The sequence below is a fragment of the Rosa rugosa genome, chromosome 1 (genome assembly GCF_958449725.1).
Source record: "Rosa rugosa chromosome 1, drRosRugo1.1, whole genome shotgun sequence".
In the NCBI taxonomy this organism is placed as follows: domain Eukaryota; kingdom Viridiplantae; phylum Streptophyta; class Magnoliopsida; order Rosales; family Rosaceae; genus Rosa; species Rosa rugosa.
Genome location: NC_084820.1, coordinates 60896762 through 60912660, shown reverse-complemented (window position 1 = coordinate 60912660; position 15899 = coordinate 60896762). Strand labels below are relative to the sequence as shown.

Genomic DNA, 15899 nt, shown 5'->3' with positions numbered 1-15899 from the left:
GCGAGTGCAGTAGCAGGATTAGACGATGACAAGTGCAGTAGTAGAACACGAGTACAAGTGTAGTAGCAGAACTGGACGAGTATGAGTGCAGCGAGTGTAGTAGCAGGATTTGAATATAAAAGAGATTGAATTAAAGAATTAATATTTAGTTATCCATGCATGAATGTTAGAATTGTAAATGTCTTATTGACACATGACAACAAAATAACAATTTGTCTTTATGTGTAAAATTTTGTCCTTATAAACTCTAAATCAACTTATTGTGAATTTATCTTTTGTCAAGGGCTTATGTATGATTTGCTATAATTTAAAACATACATTTTAAGTTATTTTATGTGATTTATAAATACATTTAAACTCTTTAATATTTATTTAAAAAATAATATAAATTCAAAAATGTTAAAATAGATATAACTGATGCAGACGTACTTTAAAAATGCCTAGCCAAAATAATTTTTTTAGGTTAATCTAGCTAAAATTTGACTAAAATATAGTTAATATTGCTAAAATTCCTCTTAATTAGCAGGTGACTTTAGATCTTTGCCAAAGTAAGAACAAAATGTGGTGCACAAAGATACTCCCTAAATTCACAACTGTATGCCTCCATTATCCCAAGGACCCATCACTATATTATATACCCTCATCCCTACCTAAACCAAGCTGTCATAAAATTTGAGGGAACATATACTTGTGAAGCACCACTACCACTCATCACTAATCACATAAAGCCTCACCTCTCTTTCCTCTTTCTATTCCTTCCCCCCTTGCCATCACCCCTAGATTTCCAAAAATGGCACCACCACGGCCCCTCACCTCCACCCTAGCTCTCTCCCTCTCCGTCATCCTCCTCCTCCTCCTCTCCTCCACCTCCCAAGCACACAACATCACCCGCATTCTCGCCAAGCACCCCGAGCTCTCCACTTTCAACCACTACCTTACCGTCACCCACCTCGCCGCCGAGATCAACCGCCGCCAGACCATCACCGTCCTCGCCATCGACAATGCCGCCATGTCCGCCATCCTCGCCAAGCACCTATCCATTCCAACCCTCAAGAATGTGCTCTCCCTCCACGTCCTCGTGGATTACTTCGGTGCCAAGAAGCTCCACCAGCTCACCGGCGGCTCCACCTTGACCGCCAGCATGTTCCAGTCCACCGGCACGGCGGACGGGACCACCGGGTACGTGAACATCACCAACCTCAAGGGTGGTAAAGTTGGGTTCGGTACTGAAGATAACAATGGGAAGCTCAACTCCTTCTACCAGAAGTCTGTGCAGGAGATCCCATACAATATCTCTGTGCTCCAAATCAGTCAGGTACATATATACACATAATTAGAGCATCATTTTTGGGCATCATTGCTCAATTTGGAACATTTTCTCCACCAATTTAGAACCTTATCCAACTGTAAAATTAACAGCTACAACTTCTGAACTTAATTTTCTTGTTATGTTCTGACAATTTGATTCTTGTTTGATCTCAAGAAATTTAAAATTCTAAATTCAATTTGGCCACTAGACAAAAGTACAGCTAATTGATGAATAAAATAATATTCAACCACTTAAATTATTAGAGTTACTCAAAAATCATTGAGATGTGGTAGTTCTTTTTCATAAGTAGGTATTACCGTATTAATAAAATTGGTCCACCGACACCTGATTATACGTTGCAAAACACTTTGCCTAATGTCTTATGACGGTCGCATTTACAGTGTATTAAATTAACGACACAAAAATATTAATCGACTTCACGCTCGTAATAAATTAACTTCATGCAATAATAATTTCTAATTACTTGCTATTAAAATTGATTCGATCTACATTTCATGCTTTAATCTATCGAAAGCGCACATATATAATTTTACAGTGTCCGCACAAAAAAAGAAAGAAAAAAAAAAAGAGTTTTGTGTACCTCAAATTCACCATGTGTAAAACGAATACCTTCTTCAGGTCCTAACTTCAGCTGAAGCAGAGGCGCCAACTGCCGGTCCAAGCGACGTGAACCTAACCTCCATCCTAGCCAAGCAAGGCTGCAAAGCCTTCTCCGACATGCTGATCGCAACCGGTGCCGCCGCCACTTTCCAGACAAACGTCGACGGAGGCCTGACAGTCTTCTGCCCCACCGACGCCGTCATCTCTGCCTTCGCCCCCAAGTACAAAAACCTAACGACACCGCAAAAGCTGGCGTTGGTTTTGTACCACGGCATCCCCGTGTACCAGTCCCTCCAGATGTTGAAGTCCAGCAACGGAGTCATCAACACTCTGGCCACAGACAAGGCCAACAAGTACGACTTCACGGTGCAAAACGACGGCGAGGAGGTGAGCTTGGAGACCAAGGTCGTGACGGCGAAGATCACCGGAACCGTGCTGGATCAGGATCCTTTAGTGATCTACAAGGTGAACAAAGTTTTGCAGCCAAAGGAGCTGTTTAAGGTGGTAAAGACTAAGGCGGCTCCGGCTCCCAAGGAGGCCGACGCGCCGTCGGATGACAATGCTGACGCGCCGTCAGAGGACGATGCTGACGCGCCGTCGGAGGATGATTCGGCGGATGCCAAGGTGGATGATAATGGAGTGAGTGGATTGATGAAGGGCGGGAGATTGGTTGTGGCTGGTTTTAGTTTGTGCATTGGGGTTTTGCTTATGTGATTATTAGAGAGGGTTGAATTTTCTGGTGGGAGATTTGAATTCTTTTTTTCATTTGCTGCAGACAATAATATTGAAAAAATGGAAGGTGAGTGTTTTATTCAAATTGAATGTCTTCTTATAGTTTTTGGGGCTGTTCATGATTTGTATAATGTCAATGTACTAAGTTATCAAAAAGAAAAGAAAAAAGAAAAAGTGTACTATACTAAAGTTCCAAAAAAAAGAAAAAGAAAAAATAGACTCCCAATGTATTTTGTGTGACGTAAATAAATATTGTATTTTATGAATGATCTAAACTTCTCCCGGAAACCACTGATCGTCAAAGACTCAAAAGTAATCTCATATAAGAAAATAAAAAAGGGTAAACCTCTTCTGCAAACCGCCATATATTGACAATTGTAGCATCCATAGTTACAAACATCTGAATTTGATTTTGTACATCAGTATTTGACTGAACCTCATACATATGTTGTGGAAAAGAATACAAGCAACAGATTTAGATTTGAGATGTAAAGAAGAAAGAAACCAATAGCTTACAGCTGACAATGGATTAGTCTCTCCATGTCAATCAAATCCCTACTACACAGTATATTTAGCACTCCTCATTCGTTCAATCTCCGTAACCAAAATCTCCCAATCGAACATTGTGCTCTGCAGCAAGATAATGCACTCCCACAGGTCCACTGCTACCATAGCTGTATAGCTCTGGCACAACCTTCTTCTCTTCCAATTCCTTCAACAATGGAGTGAATACTGCCCAAGCTGCTTCAAGCTCATCGCTTCTAATAAATGATCGTCGCTCTCCTTTCATTGCATCTAAAAGAAGCCTCTCATATGCATCTGGGAACTCTCTTGGATACCTTCATAAATACCCCAGTTAAGTTACAGTCTATTAATGGTGGACAGAGTTGTTTCAAGATTCAAGATTAACATATGCAGTCTCACAATTATATGAGAACAAAAAAAAGGGTACCATACTACTATGTCTGTATGATCAATTTCTTACCTTGATTTATACAGCAAATTAAGGTCACTACGGTCCAGCCTCATTCCAAGTCCAGGAACCTTGTTGTTAACCTTCAAATAGACAGCTTCCTCAGGTTGTATACGAAGCACGAGCTCATTTGTAGCCTTATCCAAGTCAGTTCCAGAGTTCCGATTATACAAGTTTCCCGGGACATGTCTGAATTGAACTCTGATTTCCGCTCTGCATTATCATTCGAAAAACATTATACATTGGTCAGTTTATTCTTCAATTCCCACAGCAAAACGCACACCAAGAAAGTACACCAACCGTTTTGACTGAAGAGCCTTGCCAGCTATCAGCATGATTGGAACTCCGTCCCATCGTGAATTATTAATAAACATAGTAGCGGCTGCAAAAGTTGGTGTGAGGCTATCATTTGAAACAGTTGGATCATCAGTATAAGCAGGATAGCAAAGATTCCCCTCGCAATGGCGCTTATATTGACCCACAACGACATCTTTGAGTTCAACAGGTTTAATGGAACGTAGAACCTTAACCTGATAAGCAATAAAAAAAAAACAGTCACCACCATATAACATAGGGTAATATAATTAACAGTAGAGTTTGAAATGAAATGTGCATGATACCTTTTCATTCCGTATATCTTCAGCATCTAAGCTGACAGGTGTGTCCATTGCAAACAGTGACAATATTTGGAGGAGATGGTTTTGCATTATATCCCGGATGATACCATAATTTTCAAAGTATCTATATAAATGTTAGCACAGTTAGGCAACGTTCTTAATGATAGAAAGACAGGATTTGACAAGACTATCGGCAGTTGGGAATATCTTAAAGTAAGTAACTAACCTGCCTCTCCCTTCTACCCCAAAGTCTTCAGAAAAAATCAGCTGTACACTGCGGATGTAGTTCCTGGACCACAAAGGCTCGAAAACCAGGTTTGAGAAACGAAGTACCAAGAGATTCTCCACCAGTTCCTCACCCAACTGATGGTCAATTCTGTCCACATAATAAAATCACTGTCAGCAATGCTCCGCAGGTGAGCTCATGTTATAAGTTCTGTCATAGAGCTGAAATGCAGAAAAATGTACCTGAATATTTGATCCTCGGTTAGATATTGTTTTAAAGTTCTGGTCAGCTCTCTGGATGACTCTGTATCACGACCAAATGGCTTTTCAACAATGACACGAGTCCATCCATTTTCTGAAGAAGCACGATGTTTAGCACATCTAGTTGCGTCCACAAACACATCTGGGGGTATTGCCAAGTAAAACAGCCTGTTTGATAGTCTTCCAACCTGAAAGAAGCTTTTCATTAAGTGATTAAGACATAAACTTCAAAGGAAAATGCACTTATGCAGTTTCTATATATCATAATTGACTTTAGGGTACTTCGTTTAGTTCAAACTTTAGACATGACCCGAATTTGTAGCATTAATATTCAAACAGCAGTCTCTAAATTCTATTTATTTTGTCATTTAACGTAAGGTGCAGGAGTTTGCCGTACCTCTTTCTCCCTCAGCTTGCTGTCCAACTCTAAAAAGTGCTCCTCCGAGCTATACTGACCCGAATGGTAAAAGCATCTCTTTAAGAATTGATTCATCTTTTCCTCACAATTTTCCCTATATACAATATGTTGATAAGCACCAAAATACAAGACAGAATAGAGGGGACGATTGGAAATCACACAAAGGAAAGTCATAGAGACAAAAAGTGGACGACCTCTTATCTATTCTGCATGTTAAGGTTCTGCTAATTACATTCCTTAGCTCCATATCAGTCATCACACTCCGAGCATAGCCATAAATTGTAAAATTCTGAATATTAGAAATAGAAGGTTTTCAATTATAAAACAATCAATAGTACCAAAGTCTAATTCAGCAAGACTAGTATGATTTGAAGATAGAAAGTAAAATGTGAAAGTAGAATGGGACCTGAGGTAGATGATCATCGTAAAAAAGAGCAAAAAGAGCTGGGAAGATCTTCTTTCTAGCAAGATCCCCAGAAGCCCCTACAACTACAATGCTGAGAGTAGACTTGTCCTTCTCTGTTTCCAAGATTGGACTGAACCCCTTATTAGCTGGAGTTTCGACAAGTTCAGCATCCAAGACATTTGCTGTTGGACCTGTTCCATCAAGCAAACAAAGGTTAAGCATTTGATATTCAAGATTCAGCTATTAGAAATTACTGTGTCCAAAAGATATAGGACCCAAGTACATAACATTGGATTTTGCAGTAAACTCAACAAAGAAAGAGCATATGCTTATTTGAACAAAAGAAGAAGAAAAAAGGTTGATTAGGACCCAAGATTAAGCACATTGAAGGTTCAATTAAGGGAACTTCCAAAAGAGGTATGCTTTCCCTAGTTTAATTAGGCAAAAGATGAGTTCACAGAGACATCGTATCAAACAGTTGATCCACTAGCATCATCTTTATTTAGCAACTGTTTCATATGAAAAGCAACGCAAAGAACTCACCAGCCTGCAAAGAAGCAGCATTCAGCGGTTGCACATTGGAAGCCGAAGCTCTGATCTCAAAACGCTTGTATTGAACGCTTGAAGTTTTCTGAAAACCCCAACTGCTCAATAACCTCTTTGTTGTCAAAGCCTCTTGCTTGAAAGAATTAGGTTCAAGAAAAGAAGAACAATGTCCCAACCGTAAAGCCATGTCGGCTTAATCGTGTAGACAAACAACAACAAAGCTGCTTAGAAGCTTTGTTCTCTATCTCTGAGAAATGCAAGCATTAATCTTGGATCTTGATCCAAGAAAATCCATAAAATTCTTGGTCTTATATAACCACCAAGCTCATAAATAACTGTAAGTCTGGAGCCACCTAGGAAATGTTGAACCTGGAAGGAAGTTGAACAATGGAACCTGCTCCTTTTCATTTTGAATACCATTATTAGCTCTGAAACTCACTCTGACTTTCTGGTAGACTGGTACCAAGTACTACCTGCCAATTTTTCTCCAGGGCTCATAGCTCTGACTTTCAGATGGTTATAGTTAGATTGGAAAATATAATAGCCGCCAAAATATAATGAACCAATAATTACGTGTGTAATCTTAAATTTTTCTACTAAAACCTGTGTTTCATGCCAAGGTTATCAAATGCCAAAATTAGAAAGTGTCATGAATTAGATGGGAAATAAACAACCGATTATGAACTCCTAGCTTATAAAGTGTCACGTGGACTAAAGAATTCGCGTAACTTATAAAAGACTTGTAACTATCTTTATCGAATGAAGATCCAAAGCAGCAAGAAAGAGATTTGAACACAATAGATCAACAGAAGATGAAATGATCGAACTATTACACAAACCAACAGTTTACAAAATCCATAATTTGCTAAAATTATGAATACAACCTCGTTCCTGACATCAGACAAAGGTTACTAGGTCTTATTTACACACATGCATAACCCATAATCTCGTCTTGTTTTTTGAGACATATAGTGGACACAAACACCTTCACTCGCTTTATATGAAACTATAATTAAGCTAATTACTTTTCATCTGCTTCGAAATAAGGAGTGAAAAAGAAAATGTCATCAAGCCGATCATTACTCGGCGAATTCCCACCATAGACCAAAAGTCCTACTCGGCCATCTCTTTCCCCACCCGTAAATGCACACCACCCACGAGGTCCAGGATGATGGTTCGACTCCAAGCCATCATCCAATTGCTTCCACAGCAATGTCTCTGTGTCCAGTGCATAAGCTTGAGCGGTAAACTTTCCGGCACCCATGTGACCTAGATCACTGGGGTCAACTTCTCCACCGTACACAATTATGTATTTCCCAATTGCAACAGTAGAAAATACGCTTCGGGCAGTTGGTTTCTCCCCACTTGTCTCAACTTGGGTCCACTCTTTATGGGCTAGATCAAATGTGTGTACATCATCTGCTTCCTCTCCAGCAAAGCCATACACAACCCATATCTTTCCTTGGGACACTAGGAGTCCAGGCCCACCTCTTCCCTTCAAATTGTCACCCGGTGTTGGGTATTGGATCCACTTTTGATCAACAACGTCGTAAGCCCATAGATCATTGAGGCGGCCGGCCACTCCGCAGCCCCCAAAAATATACACATGACGGTCGTCGGTAGTCACCGAGTGGTAGCTCCGGTGAGGGGGGCCTGCATCCCCACTGGAAATTAGGGTCCACTTGTTTGTAGATGTGTCAAAGGAGTAAAGCTCATTGAGTTCCTTATGCTCGTTGTCCCTGCCACCAAATACATAGATGGTTTTTCCAATAGTTGCCATCGTCACACCGACGCGTGGCGGTGGGATATCGCCGGTGCCGGAAATTTCAGACCACGTCAGCTCTTTGAGGTCGAACACGTGCATCTTGTTGTCCACCGGGACACGTGGCTGGAATTCGCCACCAAAGGCATAGGCCTTTTGTCCAACAAGGGTTATGGCATGTGAGCTTCTTGCTCCAGGCCCAGTTCCACCTTGATCAAGCTGATACAAGGAGATACATTTACCAATGCAAATAAGAATCTTTCTTTGTTATACTGATTATATTAACCAAAGTCATCTTTTTCGTTATTGACCCACAAAATGCTTCTAAACTCAAAAGGACGAGGAGTTATTGATGAACAAGATCAAGTATTTCCCGATCGAGCAGCATGACATACTATACAACATAATAGATTTTGGTGGTCTCAATAGACTCACTTTACTGTTATAAACATCAGCCTTCTGATAAATAATCAGAATCACAGAAGAAACTTACAGTGCCTTTAATATGGGTAGGCATATATCTGTGGGTAAAAAACCACACCAGAAGCAATCAAGCAAACAAGTCATGTACAAGTAGTACTTTTTTGGCTTAGTATAAAAGTAGTACTGTAATGGGCTAATGACAGTCATTCTATCCAGCATCAGAGTCAAATGTTACAAGCTTATTATGACAAAGAAAGGATATACTAATTTGATCACATATAATAATTTGCAGTAGATCTAAGTATATAACTAAACAGTATAATCCAATCTGTCAAAAGTGATGTACTAAACCTCTACAACAGATCAAAGATTGAATTTTTTGTTTTCCCAACTTTCCATTGGTTTTGAGGAAAAAGATGGGAAAAATCCAGATGAGAATGATATCAGAAAACATTGAAGGTTAAGTTATTTGCAGAGAACCCACAATTGTATAGAAAAGGTTTTCCATCAAAGTAAGGTTGAGTCATATTGCAAAGATGACAAGATAGTGATGATGATCTAGAATAGAAGTTGTAAGGTAAGTAGGGAACAGACCTTGATCCACTTGCCTTGCCTGAGAGCCATGCCCGGAAGATGAAGAAGCCTTTGGAAAATGGACTGTGAATTGAAGAGAGGAGTCACTGGTGAATTGGGTTTCTCAAAATACCTGATACTTGGTAGTTGGTACTCATATATGAAGGACAAGTGCTTTTTGATATTAACTTGGGCAGGTTCATTTGTTTTGAAATTACAATACTACCACACCACAACACTTAAAAGTTGTCATGCTCTGTGTCATTTTGTGCATTAAAAGTTGCCACTAATTTTTGTTTTGTTAAGTTAATTGATTAAATATTGGAATAGAGAATTGAGATTCATTAGAGGCATGAGATGTGCCTTTTGTTTTCTGGCTAGGCATGGGATATGCTTTGTTTTGCTCATCATAAAATCACGGTGGTATTTCAGCCTAAAAACAATTTCATAGTGTTTTTTCCGCCCATAGTTTCATTTAGGTTTTATATTATTTGATGTCACTCTTAAGCAAATTGCCTCCCTCGGAAGGATTTAACAATTTGTTTCCTAATCTCATCCAAAAAAAAACAATTTGTTTCCCAATCCTTACAGAGATAAGATAATAAACCCAGTAAAGTTGGATGAATAAAATTAAAACTTTGGAGGATAATGTCATGCAAGAGCACGTTGTATTAAAACCATTGGCCAGGTGTACTCCCTATCAAAGAAGTTAGTATTTTATTGTAGGCCGGATAGATATAAGAATGAAGTTAGTATTCACAGAAGCAATATATATGTAGTGTTTCTTCTTTTTATTTCTATCTTTTTGAACGAATGTAATGTTTCTTCTTTTTGATAAACCAGAAAGATAGCGGTTTTTAGGTACATCTGGGCAGTGTATACTGTCACAACTCTGCAAACCAGAGCTTGCAGAATCAGTAATGTGTTAGGAGGCAGAGAAAGTTTGAAGAACAGCCTCAAATCAATTAACAGATTTCTAATCTATAATCCCAAAGTCACACAGCTTTTAGTAAACTAAGAACATTAGCATAGTGAGCATATATACGACATCCTTCCAACTGTTAGGACATCAATTCACTATCATGGATGTATTGCATAAAAATTTTGCTACCATGAAAAATTTCTCTACCCTATATATGAGCATGACTGCTCTTGCAAATATGTTATGACTGCTCTTGCAAATATTTCGCTATCATAGAGATATGACTGCTCTTGCAACTGTTAGGTCAACTTTTCCACTGCTGCTGATCATTAACAGAAGTTCGTAGGTTTCCCATAACGCCTTTGTTGAAGTACAAGTAGCTGGTTTTCCCAGAGGAAGTAGTTGTTGCCAGAGAAGTAAAACCAGCATAGCCCTTATCCAATTTCGCTAAACATATTTTTGCTACATCATCAAACAGTTTGTTTTCTTTGACGAAAGGTTGAGCTGCATAGTCCTCAATCGGCATCCACTGAAAATTATTCCCAGAAAGTAACACATTAGAATAGTTTCTCAAATTTTGAATTGAATTCTGCATTGAGTGACTATATGTAACATTCATGCTATGTTTTGTCATATATTCTATGACGGATTTTTTCATCTACCAGAAATTTTACCTGTGCTGCCGCAATCTCTAAATCCTGCTTCTGGATGTCAAAGGAATGTGGTTTTAACATGCAAATGAAAAACAAATCCGATTTTCTAAAGAATGCCTTGTGGCTGTGCCTGTAGGGAGATGTAGATCAGAATCATCAGATAACATAAAAGAGGGGACAAATCGAAAATGACAAGAGCAGTATGCATAGATCTTTACCTAAATGCTAACATTTCCACAAACTCTGTCTCAATCTGTAGCAAAATAAAAACAATGAAATTAGAATTACTTTTGAATTTCATAGCAAATTTGTTGGTACTAAATATATTTCAAGCAGTTATCACTTACTCCTGTCTCTTCTTTGACTTCTCTAACTGCAGCTGCGAAAATATCCTCACCCTATGATATGGGAAAATTTTTAATCACATTTATGAGAAGATAAACTTAAATGTATATTAAAACTTTTGATAGGAGTTGCATATGTACTCACTTCATCAACAACTCCAGTTGGCAACTTCCATACACCTGTATCTCGGAAAAAGCCATTGGCCTCCTGAACCACAAGCACCTATATACCAAACAAAAAACATTAGACTGCAAAAACTGTATGTAGCAATGCAAACACAGTATCGTAACAAACAATTTCAATAGTAAGAAAATCACTGTGTTACTAAAAATAATGGAAAAGTACGTACTTAAGGAATTATATCAGGCAGTCGTAGTTTCTAAACTTTTATTTGCTTAGATGAATATATTCAACAAACGTGCACATTGTCAATCCAATCTCAGATTCTGTTTAGTTCAAGTTAGGTTATTCTACCATTGTCTAGCCTAATTGTCTGCTTTGCAATAAAACTGTCATTCATCAAAAATTTGATAGAAAATTAAACTGCCTGGGCTGGTTTTGGTGCCATATATAAAATGGCTTTGTGTTACATTTGAAACATGTATGAATATGGTTATGCTATCAAAAGAACATACCATATCAAGTTCTGGTTAAAATTTCAAATAAGAGGTTGAACAGTGGTTTCAGACATCAACAATGTCAGAAAGACAAAGATTAAAATGTCAAAAATTCGAACTTCCATTCTAGATGTTATATTTAGTGCACTAGGGAAATTAGATTTAACTGCAGAAGCTATACCTCTCTCTTACTGTTTACGAATGCCTACCCGGTGTGAAGCATTTGGAGGAAGAGGATCAACTGTTTCAGGTATCCAATGCACCAGCATTAGGTAATCTGGTTCGGCATGGTGGTACCTAAATCCTTCCTGCACCAGTAACAAAAGGAAACTGTATAATTGGTACGTTGTCAAGTAATAAGAAATTCTTTTCATGTTAAATAATGAATGAGTTTCAGACTGTTCATGGGATTTTAATAATGAAAAATTCAATGTAGAGTATACCTTAACTGTCGCATCAACAAGGTTCGAGAGTTGCTTAGGCAATTTGATCCAAACGCCCTTCTTCCCCTACAAAATACAATTAAACTTTTTAAAGTAAAGCAGACATAAGGGATCATTAAGATTCAAATTTCAAGTTTAATTAAAGTAGTTAGGTTAATCCGTTAATACCTTTTGTTTCCATTGTGACATTGAAAATCTGAGCAAAGAAGTATAAACCTTGGAATCCAAGGGTTGATCACCTTTCAATTCCACAACAACTCCACCATACTTATCCTCAACTGCAGGAAGTACCTGAATCTGCTCGACTCCATCTTCAGGCCCAATCACTTGTTTCTCGACAAAAGATGAACTTGTTGAAACTGACATGACTTGATTGAAAGGATTTCTATCTTCTGGGCATATGAAGAAACAAGTAAACAATGTGCTGCAAACAGGATTATAAAACGAGCATGTACATTGCATTTAGTTTAACCAAACCACAACAAATTATACATAAAAGCAACCCACTAATTGCTAGAGCTAAAGAAAGAACAAAGAAAAAAATCTAATGAAAGAAATAAGCCTGCATGCAGTCTCTTATAAGTCGATCTCTTCATGACAATGCATACATTTAGTAATCATTCATGAATAAAAGTGCATGAATTAATTTGACCATGAAAGGGTCAATTTTCTAAAAAGTCGTAACTCAAAAAAAAAAAAAAAAAATTCAGGGCAACTGAACTGCATACATCAACAAATTAATTAAGCACAGCACACCAAGATGAAACAACACAAGAACACCAGAAATAATGAGTACACAATCTTACCAATAAGGACTCTCTTGTTGATGAACACTAGCTTATAGAAAGAATCTGATAATGGAATGTACAAGAGCAGCACCCCTCCTTATATAGAACATATGGGTACTAGTTCTTTACTAATCAGGAAACAAATTAATTCCTATTGAACAAAGCCTTCCCAGTCTCTGCAACCAATGAAGATTACAGGTAATCATACACAAATTGGGGAAGTAATCTTGCATGGATTAAGGTAACAAAGATTATCTTCCGCGAAGTTTAAGGGATCAAAGATCACAGGTAATCTTCCATCAATAAAGGCAACGAAGATTACAGGTAATCTTGCATCAATGGTGATCAACATTTAGGCGCCTAAAAGTTCAAAAAAAAAAGAAAAAAAGTTGGGAGGTCCATAGAGATATACCATAATTAAGGGTGGAATAGAATCATCCTTATTAAACAATAAATACATCATTCTGCTGATTATAGACAAGAAAAAAAAAAAAAAAAAAAAGAGTAGTTGTGTCACTCGTGTGACTACATAACATAGAGAGTGTGACTATTTGATAAAAAACTGGGACTGCAGAACAACAAAACTGTAATTGCATAAAAAGCTTATACTTATTGTGTTATTCCGGATGCAATGGCACAAATAATTTGGAAATCAGCCTCAAATCAGTTAGCAGGTTTCCAATCTATAATCCAAAATCCAAACAGAACTTCAGAACATATGTCTATCTGACACATCAGTTACACCAGTATCTAAAGGAACCATCATTGACAGTCATAGAACTCATAAGACATCAACGTACTACCATAGAGATCCAAAACGACTGCCCTTTCAAATAATTTTTGGAGTTGATCAGATCAAGCTTTCTAGTGCTGATCAGTGCTAGAAGTCAGTAATTTAACCATATCGTGATTGTTCAAGTACAAGTAGTTTGCTTTTCCGGAGGATGTAGTTGTTCCCAGAGGAGTAAAACCGGTATAGTCCTTATCTGATTTTGCCAAACATATTTGTGCTACATCATTAAACGGCTTGTTTTGTTTGACAAAGGGTTGAGCTGCATAGTCCTCAATCGGCATCCACTGAAAAACATTATCAGAAAGTAAGTAACACCTTAATGTTTTCTTTTAATTGATTCTGCATTATGTGATTCGATGTAACAAGTGCTATTTTCGTCTACCATAATTTACCTGGGCTGCTGCAATCTCTAGGTTCTGCTTCTGGATGTCAAAGGAATGTGGTTCTAACATGCAAACGAAAAACAAATCTGATTTTCGAAAGAATTCCTCATGGCTTTGACTGTAATGTATCAGAGATCAGATAACATGAAGAGGACATATAATTGATAATGACAAGAAGACTTCAGTACTCAAGAGCAATTTACATACCTAAATGCTAAAATTTCCACAAATTCTGTCTCAATCTGTAGCAATATAAACACAATGGAGTTGAAATTACATTGGAATATCACTCAGTTATTGGTATATATTTAGTCACTTATCACTTACTCCAGTCTCTTCTTTGACTTCTCTAACAGCAGCTGCAAAAATATCCTCACCCTGTGGATGAAATTTTTAACCATATCCATGAGAAGATAAATTTAAATATTCATTAACAATTTGATAGAGTTCTGCCATATATACTCACTTCATTCACAACTCCAGTTGGCAACTTCCATACACCTGTATCTCTAAAAAAGCCACTGACCTCCTGAACCACAAGCACCTGTATACCGGCAAAAACAATATGCAGTAATGGAAGCACACTGTCGTATAGAAGTATTTTGACATAAGCAGCTTATAGAGTTACTTGGAGTGATTGGTGGCAGTTATTATTTCTTAAGGAATCATTGGAGGCAAATATAGTTTCTGAACTGCTCATTGTAGAAGCAAAATATGAATCAAATATGCACATCATGTATTGCATATTCAACCATGTTTTTCTGTTAAGTTCGAGTGAGGTTGTTCTACCGTTGCTTACTGTTTATGCTGCTAGCTTAATTGTCTACTTTTCTAGCTGTTGTCTCGGCTGAATAAAATTTTCATTCATGAAGTTTTGAAACGAAGAAATTGAACTGCACTGTTATTTGACACTATGGAATGTCTTTCTAAACATGAAACATGTCAACTATTATAATTATGTGATTGTTAACCAAGACCTGATCTTATATGTACTTTCAGTCTCTTGAAAAAAAGGTTCAGTAGTGATTTTAGGCACCAACAACGTTGGAAACACATTGATGGAAAAGTTAAAAAGTAGAAAATCCATTATAGATATCATGTTTAGTACAGTAGGGAAATTAGATTCAACTGCAGAAGATATACCTCTCTCTTACTGTTCATGACAAAAGCACCAATGCCTACCCGGTGTGATGCATTTGGAGGAAGAGTATCAACCGTTTCAGGAATCCAATGCACGAGCATTAGGTAATCTGGTTCGGCATGGTGGTACCGAAATCCTTCCTGCACAAGTAGCAAAAGGATACATGTATCACTAGTTGTCAAGTAAAAAAGTCTTTTTCTTCTTAGACAAACAATGAGTTCTGTGAAAATCTATAAATATATAATCTCCAAAGAAGATGGGATCGACTTAAACTTATTCCCAATTTTGATACTGGAAAATTCCATATAGAATTTCTTATGTACCTTAACTGCAGCATCAACAAGATTCGAAAGTTTAATAGGCAATTTGATCCAAATGCCCCTCTTCCCCTAGAAGTAAAAGTAAAGAATAGACATAAGGCAGCAATAAATAGAGAATTTTAGTCTGAAAGTGATCAATGAGATTGAAATTTCCAGTTTAAAATAGAAACATTTATACCTTTTGCTTCCATTGTGACATTGAAGCTCTGAGCAAAGAAGTAAAAACTTGAGAATCCAAGGGCTGATGATCGTTCATGTCCACAACTACTCCCTCATATGAATCCTCAACCGCAGGAAGCAACTGAATCTGCTCAACTCCATTTTCAGGTGTGATTACTTGTTCTTCAACAGAGGATAAACTTGTCGAAACCGACATGACTTGATTCAAAGGATTTTTATCTTCTGGGCATGAAGAAACAAGTAAACAATGTGCAGCAGCAAGCAGGGTTATAAAACATGGCATTTAGTTCAATAACAATCTCAACTTTTTTTATTCTTCAAATGGAAACAAGTGGAAGTTTCTTTTGAAACTAACAAGTGAAGTACTATATAGAAGAATATAAATTGAAGAACAAATGTTATCTCTATCTCTATCTCTCTCTCTATTAATAAAGCGAGCGAGCAGCCG

The 15899-nt window shown here is 37.7% G+C and overlaps 4 protein-coding genes and 1 pseudogene across 4 annotated transcripts; 1 reads left to right on the top strand and 4 right to left on the bottom strand.

The window, feature by feature from the left end:
* The first annotated feature begins 654 nt into the window (after window positions 1-654).
* Window positions 655-2937, top strand: LOC133725872 (fasciclin-like arabinogalactan protein 2). Its single transcript, XM_062153265.1, has 2 exons — window positions 655-1315; window positions 1949-2937. Exons 1-2 carry the CDS (start codon window positions 791-793, stop codon window positions 2642-2644), a joined length of 1221 nt encoding a protein of 406 aa, XP_062009249.1. The 5' UTR covers window positions 655-790; the 3' UTR covers window positions 2645-2937.
* A 66-nt stretch (window positions 2938-3003) lies between these two features.
* LOC133725871 (glucose-6-phosphate 1-dehydrogenase, chloroplastic-like) lies at window positions 3004-6768 on the bottom strand. Its single transcript, XM_062153264.1, has 10 exons — window positions 6106-6768; window positions 5563-5753; window positions 5351-5445; window positions 5136-5250; window positions 4721-4926; window positions 4479-4628; window positions 4256-4376; window positions 3936-4165; window positions 3648-3848; window positions 3004-3501 (listed from the first exon to the last, which is right to left on the bottom strand). Exons 1-10 carry the CDS (start codon window positions 6293-6295, stop codon window positions 3252-3254), a joined length of 1749 nt encoding a protein of 582 aa, XP_062009248.1. The 5' UTR covers window positions 6296-6768; the 3' UTR covers window positions 3004-3251.
* Window positions 6769-6910: 142 nt separating this feature from the next.
* LOC133725873 (thiohydroximate-O-sulfate sulfur/sulfate-lyase (nitrile-forming) NSP5) lies at window positions 6911-9046 on the bottom strand. The gene is made up of 2 exons (XM_062153266.1): window positions 8888-9046; window positions 6911-8089 (listed from the first exon to the last, which is right to left on the bottom strand). Exons 1-2 carry the CDS (start codon window positions 8915-8917, stop codon window positions 7130-7132), a joined length of 990 nt encoding a protein of 329 aa, XP_062009250.1. The 5' UTR covers window positions 8918-9046; the 3' UTR covers window positions 6911-7129.
* Window positions 9047-9822: 776 nt separating this feature from the next.
* LOC133725869 (nudix hydrolase 10-like) lies at window positions 9823-13014 on the bottom strand (annotated as a pseudogene).
* Window positions 13015-13203: 189 nt separating this feature from the next.
* Window positions 13204-15869, bottom strand: LOC133725867 (nudix hydrolase 7-like). The gene is made up of 8 exons (XM_062153263.1): window positions 15450-15869; window positions 15275-15340; window positions 14954-15091; window positions 14277-14354; window positions 14138-14188; window positions 14018-14052; window positions 13820-13928; window positions 13204-13711 (listed from the first exon to the last, which is right to left on the bottom strand). Exons 1-8 carry the CDS (start codon window positions 15732-15734, stop codon window positions 13499-13501), a joined length of 975 nt encoding a protein of 324 aa, XP_062009247.1. The 5' UTR covers window positions 15735-15869; the 3' UTR covers window positions 13204-13498.
* Between the last annotated feature and the right edge of the window lie 30 nt (window positions 15870-15899).

Excerpts from the sequence above, each read along its gene's own strand:
- LOC133725872 (XM_062153265.1), top strand. The coding sequence starts at position 791 with ATGGCACCACCACGGCCCCTCACCTCCACCCTAGCTCTCTCCCTCTCC. Across the intron at positions 1,316-1,948 it reads CTGTGCTCCAAATCAGTCAG|GTCCTAACTTCAGCTGAAGC; the intron begins GTACATATATAC and ends TACCTTCTTCAG.
- LOC133725871 (XM_062153264.1), bottom strand. The coding sequence starts at position 6,295 with ATGGCTTTACGGTTGGGACATTGTTCTTCTTTTCTTGAACCTAATTCT. Across the intron at positions 5,251-5,350 it reads ACATGCAGAATAGATAAGAG|GGAAAATTGTGAGGAAAAGA; the intron begins GTCGTCCACTTT and ends TATTGTATATAG. Across the intron at positions 4,629-4,720 it reads ACCGAGGATCAAATATTCAG|AATTGACCATCAGTTGGGTG; the intron begins GTACATTTTTCT and ends TTATGTGGACAG.
- LOC133725873 (XM_062153266.1), bottom strand. The coding sequence starts at position 8,917 with ATGGCTCTCAGGCAAGGCAAGTGGATCAAG. Across the intron at positions 8,090-8,887 it reads GGCAAGGCAAGTGGATCAAG|CTTGATCAAGGTGGAACTGG; the intron begins GTCTGTTCCCTA and ends TCCTTGTATCAG.
- LOC133725867 (XM_062153263.1), bottom strand. The coding sequence starts at position 15,734 with ATGCCATGTTTTATAACCCTGCTTGCTGCTGCACATTGTTTACTTGTT. Across the intron at positions 14,189-14,276 it reads CAACTGGAGTTGTGAATGAA|GGTGAGGATATTTTTGCAGC; the intron begins GTGAGTATATAT and ends TTTCATCCACAG. Across the intron at positions 13,712-13,819 it reads TAGAGATTGCAGCAGCCCAG|TGGATGCCGATTGAGGACTA; the intron begins GTAAATTATGGT and ends AATGTTTTTCAG.